General features: G+C 51.3%; 6 protein-coding genes across 6 annotated transcripts; 4 read left to right on the plus strand and 2 right to left on the minus strand.

The window, feature by feature from the left end:
- Window positions 1–262: 262 nt before the first annotated feature.
- On the minus strand, window positions 263–4,432 carry COCSADRAFT_178586 (uncharacterized protein; the record flags this gene model as incomplete). The annotated part of the gene is made up of 5 exons (XM_007698146.1): window positions 263–1,365; window positions 1,413–2,891; window positions 2,948–3,099; window positions 3,246–3,483; window positions 3,659–4,432. The coding sequence occupies 5 exons, from the start codon at window positions 4,430–4,432 to the stop codon at window positions 514–516; spliced, it is 3,495 nt and encodes a 1,164-aa protein (XP_007696336.1). The 3' UTR covers window positions 263–513.
- A 548-nt stretch (window positions 4,433–4,980) lies between these two features.
- On the plus strand, window positions 4,981–6,513 carry COCSADRAFT_277149 (uncharacterized protein). The gene has a single exon (XM_007698147.1). The coding sequence runs from the start codon at window positions 5,178–5,180 to the stop codon at window positions 6,420–6,422; it is 1,245 nt and encodes a 414-aa protein (XP_007696337.1). The 5' UTR covers window positions 4,981–5,177; the 3' UTR covers window positions 6,423–6,513.
- A 91-nt stretch (window positions 6,514–6,604) lies between these two features.
- On the minus strand, window positions 6,605–7,459 carry COCSADRAFT_168031 (uncharacterized protein; the record flags this gene model as incomplete). The annotated part of the gene is made up of 2 exons (XM_007698148.1): window positions 6,605–7,239; window positions 7,294–7,459. The coding sequence occupies 2 exons, from the start codon at window positions 7,457–7,459 to the stop codon at window positions 6,605–6,607; spliced, it is 801 nt and encodes a 266-aa protein (XP_007696338.1).
- A 281-nt stretch (window positions 7,460–7,740) lies between these two features.
- COCSADRAFT_168032 (uncharacterized protein) lies at window positions 7,741–9,400 on the plus strand (the record flags this gene model as incomplete). The annotated part of the gene is made up of 2 exons (XM_007698149.1): window positions 7,741–7,897; window positions 7,947–9,400. 2 exons carry the CDS (start codon window positions 7,741–7,743, stop codon window positions 9,398–9,400), a joined length of 1,611 nt encoding a protein of 536 aa, XP_007696339.1.
- Window positions 9,401–9,503: 103 nt separating this feature from the next.
- COCSADRAFT_277166 (uncharacterized protein) lies at window positions 9,504–10,021 on the plus strand. Its single transcript, XM_007698150.1, has one exon. The coding sequence runs from the start codon at window positions 9,608–9,610 to the stop codon at window positions 9,905–9,907; it is 300 nt and encodes a 99-aa protein (XP_007696340.1). The 5' UTR covers window positions 9,504–9,607; the 3' UTR covers window positions 9,908–10,021.
- An 803-nt stretch (window positions 10,022–10,824) lies between these two features.
- On the plus strand, window positions 10,825–11,389 carry COCSADRAFT_33693 (uncharacterized protein). The gene has a single exon (XM_007697413.1). It carries the CDS (start codon window positions 10,982–10,984, stop codon window positions 11,366–11,368), a length of 387 nt encoding a protein of 128 aa, XP_007695603.1. The 5' UTR covers window positions 10,825–10,981; the 3' UTR covers window positions 11,369–11,389.
- Window positions 11,390–11,510: the final 121 nt, after the last annotated feature.

Below are 11,510 nucleotides of genomic sequence, written 5' to 3' on the forward strand. Positions count from 1 at the left end.
AAGGCGGCGAGCCCAGCATCCCTGTCTAGTGGCGTCCGCTTAGCTACGAGGTAATACAACAGATACGGGCTAGTTGGACTGCTCCTCGGCACCGCGGCACCACATACGAGAGATATCGTGATCCACGTAACCAAAAACTGCTATAGTCCGTGGTTTTACGAACAACTATACAAACCAATAGTTAACTGTCCACGCAATCATGTCTGACTTGCAAGAAAGGCACTCAGGGGTTTGGGCTCAGCAAGCTTACATATATTTAATAGTGCATGTTCCAATTCCGTCTCGGTTACCAACTTATGCGTTGTGACATTACTGCTAACTTATACACGTGTTCAAAAACTAGTTACACATCCAGGAGAAAAAAAGAAAAAAAACATGTCATGTGCTGTATGTGAGTCCGACGAGCGGAATTAACAAAAGAAACTCCATGTCCTATCCTTTCGGATAAAACATTCGCAAAGGATGGTTGCTCCGAAATCGCTGAGCGCAAATGTTAACTTGGACTCTTTGCTATCATGCAAAGCTTCTTAATGAAGAAGAAGAAGATTTTGGTTTGAGACTGAACGGGCAGCTCTGCAGCGCTTTCAACATGTTAATGACGTTGCTCTCCGACATCTCGGTATCTTGTTGTTGGCTGGGCTTCGACACACTGTCCGCCGAGTAGACGCTGCTTACACTTCCTTCGCGTAAGCGGGACAGAATGATAGGGAGGCTCATGGATTGCTCTTCCTCTTTTTCGAACACGGTAGGAGAACTCGAAGATGATTCGGTTATTTTAGGCGTTTCTTCTTGCCATATCTTGGTTTGTGGGACTGGTGCATCCGCGAGAGTGGGTGGCGCTATGGTCTCGTCAATACTAGGATCAGAAGCAGATGGTTTGACATCGAATGGCGCACCGCGGGTGATTGAGCAGCCCAGGGTATGAGTAGCAACAGCCGGCGTGACAAGTACTGGTGCTGGCGGCGGCTCTGCAGCTACCTGGAAGGGCACACTTAGTGTTGGGGCATTGCTTGGTTTGTGTCCGGCTGGAAGCACAGAATACGAAAGGAAATCACTCGCAGTCGAAATGACTGAATCTGTTTCAGAGAGTGATGTTGTAGGTGATCCCGGTAGTAGAGAGACTGCCAATTCATCATAAATGTCGAATGGCATCTCCGCTACCTGTTCGTTCGGACTGGAATCGTCTGGTAGTTGAGCAATATCAACTGGCAGACTTGGAGGTGACTCGGGGGCATCTGACATGAATATAGATTGTCTGTAAGATGCTGCTTCCCGTTCGGCCGTTGATGCCGTCCGTCTTTTTTCTGCGGGCTCGTTGAGTGTATCAGGCTGCTGGTCAGCTTCAAGAGATTCGCTCAAAACACACTAAACTAGAGTCAGATAGTAAACCAAAGACCGGTCAGCCCACATACCGAAGGTGTCGAGTGCTCTGAAGCCAGATTTGGGTTTGGAGAAGGTGAGAAAGCCGAGTCGATACGACCAGACTCAGTTGCAAAGAAGCTGTTGTTTTTCGAACCCCGAGAAACCTTGGGTATCGCCAGCCCAAACATCTTCTCATTATCCTCGGCAGTCCAGCTCTTGTGAGAAGGACCCGGCGATGACGGAGCAACAGAATGCTCTTCCAACCTCGACAAGATGTCGATGTGGTCCCCAATTGACGAAGCGTTGAGAAAGGCATCCAGCTCGGGTGTGACGGGTGCAAAAGTAGATCGAACTGGTGAGGCTGTGGAAGCCTTCTCTCTAGTGTCACCCGATTCTTCGAAGCTACCCTTGTTCCCGGCCATTTCTTTCAATTTGCGAATGTTGCTCCTGTACCCCTTGATATCAAGCTTGAACAGGATAATTTCGCGCACATAAAAGTCAATCTCGCGACGCAACTTTTCGACCTTAGCTTCGGGCGTGTCAATGACAGCTTCGTCCTCATTGTGAGGCCTCTCTCTCTTCAAACGCTCATGAAGCTTCTCGATCCAACAATCAATGTCTGCTCCCTTAGCCAACGACCTAAGCTCCGGCAGAGGATGTTCCTCCTCGGCAACAAAAAGCTTCATCGCTGTATGTTGTCGGATTTCCGCTTGCAGCAAGACCTTGTGGTACTCGAGCTGCCTCATCAATGTGTGGATCGCTTCTTCATTTTCCATGATTGTGGATTCACGGTTAATGACCGAATTCCGGAGTTGCTCGATTAGCTTGTCGCTTACGCGAGTTTCTTTTAGAAGCTCATATTGAAGATCCGATTGGACAGCCACTCTCTTGTGCTCTTGCTCAAGTTGGTTGAGTTTTCGCTGTAGCTCTTCCCGTTTCGCTTCCAGTTCAGCTACGTATACATTTTTCTCAGCAACTTGAGCTTGTAGCTGCTCAATTTCCGAGGTAGATGCATTTAGCCCCAGGGTTTCTGAGCCGACTGCTTCTGAAGTATCAGCTGGTTTGCTAGCAGTTTGAGTACCAGTACTACTTTGGGTACCTGAAGCTACCCGACTCGTACCCGGCGAGATACATAGCTTGGTGGGAGTGAGATCAAACGGCGACTTCTTATCCCTCCAGTTTGAGAGCTGTTCTTCAGCGTCTAATCGTTTAGCATTGGCAATTTCAAGGCGAGCCTCGAGATCGGAAGCAGTGTTTTTTAGAGCATGGATTTTCTCAGTGAGTTTGTCAATGAGCTTGTTAGCGTGCTTTGCCTTCTCCTCCCACGCAGCACCTTTCGTTTCCGTCAGGTTCAGCGTACTTCTCAGCTTTCGCTCGCTCTCGTTCGATTCGTTTAACTTTGTCGTGAGTGAATCAACCTGTTTTTGGAGAGCAGCATTATTTCGTGCGTGTAAGCTGAGTTCCAAATATAGGTTCTGGGTTCCTGTTTCCAGTCGAGGAGAGGCGAAAAGCTTGCGCTTCAAGGTTTCCTAATGAATCTGTTTCAGTATGTATCCTAATTGCGTTCTTTTCTAGGCATCATTACCGTTTCAGGGGCATTTTTTGGATGCATATGTGAATATGTCTTGCCCGTCAATATCTTATCAAAAGATGTGTCTAGGTCTAGAGATTCGAAGTTCGTCGGCTTCTTCTCAACGCCCTCATCGACTGGAACATATAGCCAGTTACCGCTTGACCCTATATATGCTTAGTCATTGGACTTTGTGCGTGTGTGATGTTCCGAATGTATAATGAAGAGCCCATGTTGCTCAATATCACAAAATAGCAATCATATGCAGTCTCTGTGGGCAAGCTTCGTATTATAAAAGGAGAATTATACTTACTTCTCTGGAGGCCTTCTTTGTTCATTCGTTCCTTGAGCAGTCGTGCTTGGTTCTCCAGGGAAGCAACTTGCACCGAATGTGAACGTTTGAGCATCTCCACATGGGATTCGTGTGCGGCTCTTAGGTTGTCAAACTGGGCTTTCAATATTGCTATGGTCTGAAGTTGACTAGCGTTGGTCGATTCTAGCTCATGGGCATGTTTGCTGTGTGTTGATGTTGGGCAGGTTTGAGAAGACGTCTGTAAACAATTAGCATGTTTGGGGGCTAAGTTGTGGCCCCTGAAAGCGTTTGAGGAGATGATGTTGTCAACATCAACGTTCATTATACATCAAAGTCCCGAAAATACTTCTTCGTGCAAGACTTTTGCAGATCTCGCTGACATGCGTATATAAGAAAAACGGAAAGAGACTCACCGCTTCTATATAGTCGTGACGCTTTTCAGGACCTTGGTCGGAATTTCTGCCATCTCTTTTGACAAGATCATTTTTGGTGACGGTCAGAAGCGACTTGATCGGAGTAGACTCTGGACGTCTCTGCAGGGTGGTGTCGGCCAAGGAGTGATTTCGCTGTAATCCTTGAAAACCAGATTGAGCGGCTGTACTGGGAACAGGGATTTTGCTGGGGCGGGTCTTCTTTGCCAAACTGTATCGGGAATTTAGATGCGGGACGCTTCTGGCGTGGGTTAATGTTGGTATAGCCGGCTTTGGTATCTCCAAAGTAGTGGCCTTCTCGCAGGCCACTTGCATTTTTGGGTGATGGCTCTCATTCTGAAGGGCCTGAACTGATTTTGTCGCATGAATAGGATCATGATACAACGGATAGCCTTGGCCTTGTAAAAGAGTTGATTCAGGCAACTCAGCGGGCAACTCTACCAATGATGGCACTGATGCAGACCGTGGCCGGTTGGGAAAGGGTTTGTCCACAAAAGAGGATTTCGAGCATAGTGTGTTTATCGATTCTGGCGAATACAACATATCGTTGGCTGCAACATGAAAGTTACTGACTGCGCTGGCCAGTGCGGTATCGTACTGAGCAACACTTGTACTGGATCTATTTTGCTTGCCGTCTGCTGCTGTGGTTACAAGCTTCGATGGCCGCCGTTTCAGCGTATCGAGTAGTCCTGTCCGAGAAGAAGAGTCAACGCCACTGTGGCGTTTAGACCAGGAGTGAACAGGTTTGGCTGGCATTGTGCCGGCCCGGGGCGCAATACAATTAACGAGGAAGTCGTGGAGACATGGATATGAATTGACAGCTTGACACGCTCGAGTGGCAGTGTTGGGCTGGAGGTGGAAAAGGGATGGTGCACGGGAATTCAACAGCAAGGATACTCATGGAGTCTTGTCCGTGGTTATACTGCCTATGCAATGCGTCTGAATTATTCATTGCGCCCTGAGTCGTGCCTTGAGGCCCGAACACATAAGCTGCACCATACTTTGAGCACAATACCTACATAGGCCAAAGGGGCCCGAATGAAGAAGAGATGGCGCCATATCTTGCTTGTAAACATGAATACATGATAGCGGCCCTATAAGTCCGCGGTAGATACAGAAATGTGACAAACGAATGAAGGATAACTATCGCAGGAGAGGATGCACGTGGCGTCCTAGCGCAAATAAGTAGCGCCGGGCCAGGGGGGATGAGGTGCAGCAAGCTTGGGCCGCCTGTCTAGTGTGGGGAAAGTCGCGACCGCGTAGCTTCAATTCTTTTCACGCTACTGCGTCCTAGTCGCGACTCTTTGGAGTTATCAAACTTGTCTTACTGCAATCTGCCATCCACGGCGTAATTTCCTAGACGGCTACTTCCCGCTACCCTTGTAGCCTGACCCCAAAAACGTGGTTATTGTATCCACTAGTGGGAGAAAAATCGGGCACGCCATCTCGCTCTGATTTCCATGCTGCACTGCTAGGCTGCTGCCAGCAATCGATCCCCAACATGACGAGAGACCTGTCGCCGTACAGCGCACGACGACTGCTAACCCAGCAGTCGAAGGAGGGCAGGGCGGCATCGGCGCAGGCTGACAACAGCAGAAATAAGAGTCCCAGCAGCTCCTCCCGAAATGGGTCGGATCACGCAAGGAGAGAGCCTTCAATGGCATCAGGCCGGCGTTCAAGCAGCAGGTCTCGAACAGAGAAGCCGAGAAATGCATCCAAGGACCGCGCGCCCAAGAATCCAGCGATAGAGTCAGGCGCTACTCGCAAACGGGAGCCCTCGCCTGAGCCATACAGAAAGCCGCGCGACTCGTCCAGAGAGAGGAGGCGCGATGGATCAAAGGATCGCAGGAGGGATAGGTCAAAGGACAAACGGCGAGATAGGTCACGGGACAGGAGGCGTGATAGGTCTGGCGACCGGAAGAGAGACCATTCAAAAGATAGGCGGCGTGATCGCTCCAGAGACAGACACAGCCGACGAGACCGGCCGCGCTCCAAAGACAAGGATCGAATACGTTCGCGCTCACGCTCGCCCATACCTTATCGCTCGCGCAAGCCGCGCAGTCGTTCGCCTTCTCGGTCGAGGTCGCCGCCACCTAAACGTCGCCGACGTACACGTTCCAAGTCTCGGTCACGTTCACCCCCTCGGCATAAACGTGAGAAGCAGCCTCTGCCTTCTCAGGAAGTTTCATTCCGCGGTCTCGACGACTCTGCCCAGCCTCCGTCGAAATACGGGGGTGCCCCGGCAGACAAGGAGAAACCTAACTTTAAGCCCACAGGTGCGCTGGCGAAAGCTGCTAACCGGGTAGAAGGCACAAAAATTTCCCTCAAATACCACGAACCAGCCGAGGCACGGAAACCGCCTTCATCACAACCATGGCGCATGTTTGTCTTCAAAGGTGACGATGTAGTAGACACGGTTGAGCTCTGGCAAAAGAGCTGTTGGCTACTGGGCCGGTCACACGAAGTCGTCGACTATGTTCTCGAGCACCCTAGTTCAAGTGGACAACACGCCGTCATCCAGTTCCGGTATATCCAAAAGACGGTTGAAGACGAGTTTGGAGTAAAAAGCACACGAGGAAAGGTCAAACCCTACATTATCGATTTGGAAAGCAGTAATGGTACGGAATTGAACGGTGAAGCGCTTGAAGCAAGCCGGTACTTTGAGCTTCGGGACAAGGACATAATCAAGTTTGGTGGGAGCGAGAGGGAGTATGTCGTCATGCTACCACCAGCAGACTCGAAATAAGGAGGTGGATGGAGTCTGAGTAGAACTAGTTTGTATAATGGATTGGAGGTGAAGAGCCCCTATCCAAGTAAATATTGCTAATCCATCAGAGACAAGAATCTAATTTTCTTATCGAGAGTGATTGAAGACGTCAACCACCAAACCCCAATATTCTTCCAACTGTAATAAAGACATGCACTGTGCTATGCATCCAAGTCTTCCATGTACTGCACAGCTTGATCCCACTCTTCTACCTTGGTATATGGGCTCCTCATCCAGGCATTTAACTCGTGTAGGAAGAGCCTGCTATTCTCCCTTCCCAGGAACTCGGCTACCAAGTTCTCCGCGTGTCCATGGCTGGCTTTCAGATCCACCATTTTCAGAATAGACACAATATAGGACAACAGAAACTCGGCGTTGCTACTTGTTGTTGCGCCAGAGGACGAAGAACCTGTGGAATCCGTGTACAAGAAGGTGAAGACGCGGAGTTCACGTCGGATCCAGGCACGCGCTTTGGACTGCATGTCAGGAGAGTGCGCAATCATTTCAGGCGTGATGTCACGGTATCCAGAGTGGGGATTACTGCCCACATGGAGGGAGTACAGTTTCCTACGGTAAACCTCCCTACGTCTGCGTAGAGCAGGATCTTCAACAGGTGGAGAGTACGGGCGGCGAGTACCTCTGGGCCTTCTGGGTAGTCCGTAAGGAGCGAAGAGAGAGCCTGGTCGGTCTGTGCGACTGTCGTTGTTGCTGGAAGGGTGACTACAAGGGACAATATAGCTTTTGTAGTCGGATGGAGAACGCCAGTCGTACTGGACAGCAGTGACGTTTGATTTGCCTAGGCTTCAGTATTAGAAACAGTAACTATATCATGCGAGTCAGTCCTACATACATAGCGGGCAAGTTGACCTTTGCTGCAACCATGACACTAGACAAACAAAATCAAACGTGTAATGGTTGCACGGCGCAGTAATGGCTCTCTCTGTGACGGGTGAAAGACATATTACGCATGTGTCTTCGCTGTCGTCGTGCGCAGACCCGGCCGTACTTGCTGGCATGCGCTTGTAGTGTTGAAGAAGGGAAAAGAAAGGGCCCTGAATTCCGATGATGAGCTCATGGGTCGGAAGTGCGCTCGGGCCAGCCAAAAGTAGTCGCGACCTCCCTCTTGCACGCAGTCTGCGGCTTCATCGTTCACTCTTCACACTTACTGCACGTGTAAAAAGGCGTGTAATTCACCGCAGAAGGTTCTGCGCCCGTTGCAGTCTAATTTCACTCCTGCATGCTCCTCTCCGCCACCCGACGCATTGCCTCAACTTGTCTCCGACGCTCATTCCCAGCCATGCTAGCAACAGCAATCCGGCCTGCCGTTGCAGGCCCAAATGGAAAAGCTACATATCATACCGTGACGGCGCTCAAGCGGTGGTCGTGCGACGACAAGGAACTCCCTCCCGTGTCCGAAATCAAGGCCATTCATGTCTACGACTTTGACAACACCCGTATGCTTGTCGCATCCGTATCGCACGCCCAGTACTGACAACAGAACAGTATTTGCGAGCCCTCTCCCGAACAAGCAACTATGGAACAGCGCCACCATCGGCCAGCTTGGCTCACCCGACATGTTCCTCAACGGAGGCTGGTGGCACGACTCGAGCATCTTAGCAGCAACAGGCCAAGGCCTCGAAAAGGAAGAGGCGCGCGCATGGCAGGGCTGGTGGAACGAACAGATTGTCGAGCTCGTCGAATCATCAATGGCGCAAAAGGATGCACTGAGTGTGCTCCTCACGGGCCGTGGCGAGTCCAACTTTGCCGATCTCGTCAAGTGCATCATTCGCAGCAGGCGCCTGGAATTCGACATGGTTTGTCTGAAGCCTGCAATTGGGCCTGCAGGGCAGAAATTCAAGAGCACAATGGAGTTCAAGCAAGAGCTCCTAAAGGACATTGTCTACACGTACAAGGACGCCGAGAGGCTGCACATCTACGAAGATCGAGTGAAGCACACCAAAGGCTTCCGCGACTTTTTCTTTCAGTTCAATGAGGGCTTGATCAGGGCACAAACCCAAGCATCGCGTCGTCCCATTACCACAGAGGTTATACAGGTTCCGGAAAACGCCACTTCACTCGACCCTGTTGCGGAGATTGCGGAGATTCAGAAGATGATCAACACACACAACATCCAGGTCAAGTCGGGCAACGTTCCTCCAGGCACATCGCCGTACCAGATCAAGAAGACCGTCTTCTATACGGGCTATATGATTCCTCCGGATATGACTGAGAAGTTGACTTCTCTTGTCTCCTTACCCCCTGGTGCCCCCAAAGACGATATTCGATATCTTGCAAACAGCATCCTGATTACGCCAAAACCCTGCCCGAAGAGCATACTGGACAAGGTGGGCGGTATCGGTGCCAAGGTCCGGTGGAGGGTGACTGCTGTTTCATGTTTCGAGAACAAGCTGTGGGCGGCCAGAGTCGAGACTGTGCCCAAAGGCGCAAAATTCTACTCTGAAAATCCCGTTCCAACAGTAGTCTTGGCTATTCGCAAGAATGGCCGGCCAGCCGATGCTGCACGCATCTCCAACTGGCACCCCGTGCCACAAGAGCAAGCGTTTGAATTTGACACTGTCGTAGGTGAGAAGCAGATGTTGCGCATTGAAGAAGAGACGGCAAACGAGAGCGAGTATGAGAGCTATTTCCCTAACAAGTCCCATCGCAAGGAGGACCAGAACGGACGCAATGACAACTCGCGGCCAAACCCTGGCCGCGGAGGCAGAGACCGAGACGAGAGGCCGGGAGGTTACCGTGGAGGCAACCGGGACCGCGGTCGCGGAAGCAACAGGCACACATCCTATGGCCAAAGAGGCGGTGCTCGTGGTGGCTACCGCGGAGACCGTGGTGGTGGCGGTCGAGGACGTGGCCGCGGCGGACAATCGCAGTATAGAAGTTTGGACGATGTCGACAATGGCAACCGCGGGCCTGACAATAATCCGGATGCTTTCTACTAACATATGTCTGATAGTCATTGGGCTTTCTTGATGGGCGCCGCCTGTCTGATTTCAGTCGTAACACTCTCCAGAAAACTGCGTGGCTTGCAGCATAAAGGGTAGTATCAGTATGACGCTAAGCGACTTGTACTTCCAATCGGCTAAACCATCGGTCCTAAGCTCGGTTGACGTACCACGTCTGGCACAGCATACATACACCCTTTTGCCATGATGAGAGCTCTCCTGTTCCTATATACGTTGCTCAAAAGTGCCAGCGCTTATGTTGTCTTATTCAATTTAGATACCCGTAATCTCATTCCCATGACATACTCAGCACTGCTGGTCGATCCACACCTTGCAAACAACATTCATTTTTCCCAGAAAAAAAGGAGCAATCCACAATATCCAACAAGAAACAAGACCCATCTTCCATCCAGAGACGAAGGAAAAACCTTATTGCGATGTCGACCACCGGACTTGTCCCAATTGCGACCAATCCGGAAACAGCCGAGTCGAGTACAGGGCTGAAGAAACCCAAATCGGCGATGACAATTTTCCTTGCTATGAACCCTCCCAAGCCCACCAGCCCCCCTAACCTCTCGGATCCCATCCGAAAAACGCCTGTTACCTTCCAGCTCGTCACCAGATGCACGAGTCACTCAATAACCGGGTACCGATACTGCTCAACTGTTCCCCCCCTTCAGGTCTAGTCCCTCTCCCCCGGTAATTCCTCCCATCTGGCCGCGGCCACCATGCATGGAACGCGCCCACGTTTCCGTCGCACGTTGTGGTCTGACGCCTATGGCATGGGCGAGGGGTGAGGGGGAGGGGGCCTGGTGGCTGGCGGTGTGTCTTTTTCTCTGGAATCGGCGATCGCATGCTGTTTTGTGCCAGTCTTTGTGGTTCCAGGGTTCACGCCGAATTTACGCACACCCCCTCTATACTCTTTTCGTCTCGTTCTTATCCCGAATCGCTTCCTTGGGGCTATGCGGGTGCATTAGTCAGGGCGGGGGGATGGGGTGTGTTGTTGTCAGTGCAGGTTTTTAAATGCCGGATAGGCGGCGGGTTGGACCCTGAGGTTTTCTCGTTTCCGTTTTTTTCCCTCGCGGGAGGCCTGCTGAATAGAGACGTCTTGCTGATGGTGTAAAAGATAAGGTCGTGGTGATACAAGGTATCACAAAGGGGCCTGGATATCTGAGGTGAGTACGTGAGGTCGCTGAGATGGCTGGGATGGCTGGGATGGCTAGTGGAAAGATGAGCTGTTCATAAGCCCAGCCTCGGAAGTATATATGTATGTGAATGTGTATCTAGATAACCGGTCAAGATAGCCGCATGCAATCAAGTTGAACCAGTCCCTTGTTGACAAATACATACTAGATCTCCAACCCCAACCCAAACAACAACACCTTTCTTTCCCCCTCCCTTGCCGGAAGGGAAGGAAACCTCCTCGAATAAAAAGTCTAAGAGCCACCCAATACTACATACCACATCCTTCTTCCGCGTGAAGAGAAGGAAATTTTCTTCCAAGCATCTTCTGTCCTCCGCGGGGCCGAGAACGCTCCACCGCTCAGCTCAGCTCAGTTCAGCTCAGTTTCACCCATTATGCCATCCCGCATTCCTAAATCAATCACCACATCCACGCCCAGCACTCTTCACCAAGCAACCCTTGAACTACCACCTCAAACAAACCTACCCGGGTTATTAGAACCCCCCTCCTCCCCCTCCCCCTTCCTCCTCCTCTCTCTCTCTCCCATCCCCAAAAAGAGCAAAAAGATGTGCACAACCGTAACCCTCAAACACACAACCTGCACCCACATCCTCACCGTCCGCCGCACTTGCGCCCGCCACCCCTTGTGCGAACTCACTACACAGGTGCACCGGGAGCGCGGGGGGGAGTGCTGGGAGTGTGATCCGGGGCAGGCGCCGCCTGAGGCGCTGTTTGCGGCACGGAAGAAGGAGTGTAATGGGGGGAGGGGAAAGACCGTGTGAAGGTTGGATTGATGGTTGAGGTGAGGGAGAGTTTGAGAAGGATTTGTGGATGGGCGGGGAGGAAAGGGGATGTATGAGTAGTTGTTAGTATTTTGCTTTGTGTCGGGGGGGCGGGGGGGGGGGGGGGGGGGGGGGGGTTTTT

The sequence above is a fragment of the Bipolaris sorokiniana genome, assembly GCF_000338995.1.
Source record: "Bipolaris sorokiniana ND90Pr unplaced genomic scaffold COCSAscaffold_2, whole genome shotgun sequence".
NCBI classification, from domain to species: domain Eukaryota; kingdom Fungi; phylum Ascomycota; class Dothideomycetes; order Pleosporales; family Pleosporaceae; genus Bipolaris; species Bipolaris sorokiniana.

Bases quoted from the DNA above. Each gene is read 5' to 3' on its own strand.
- COCSADRAFT_277149 (XM_007698147.1), top strand. From the start codon at position 5,178: ATGACGAGAGACCTGTCGCCGTACAGCGCACGACGACTGCTAACCCAG.
- COCSADRAFT_33693 (XM_007697413.1), top strand. From the start codon at position 10,982: ATGCCATCCCGCATTCCTAAATCAATCACCACATCCACGCCCAGCACT.
- COCSADRAFT_277166 (XM_007698150.1), top strand. From the start codon at position 9,608: ATGATGAGAGCTCTCCTGTTCCTATATACGTTGCTCAAAAGTGCCAGC.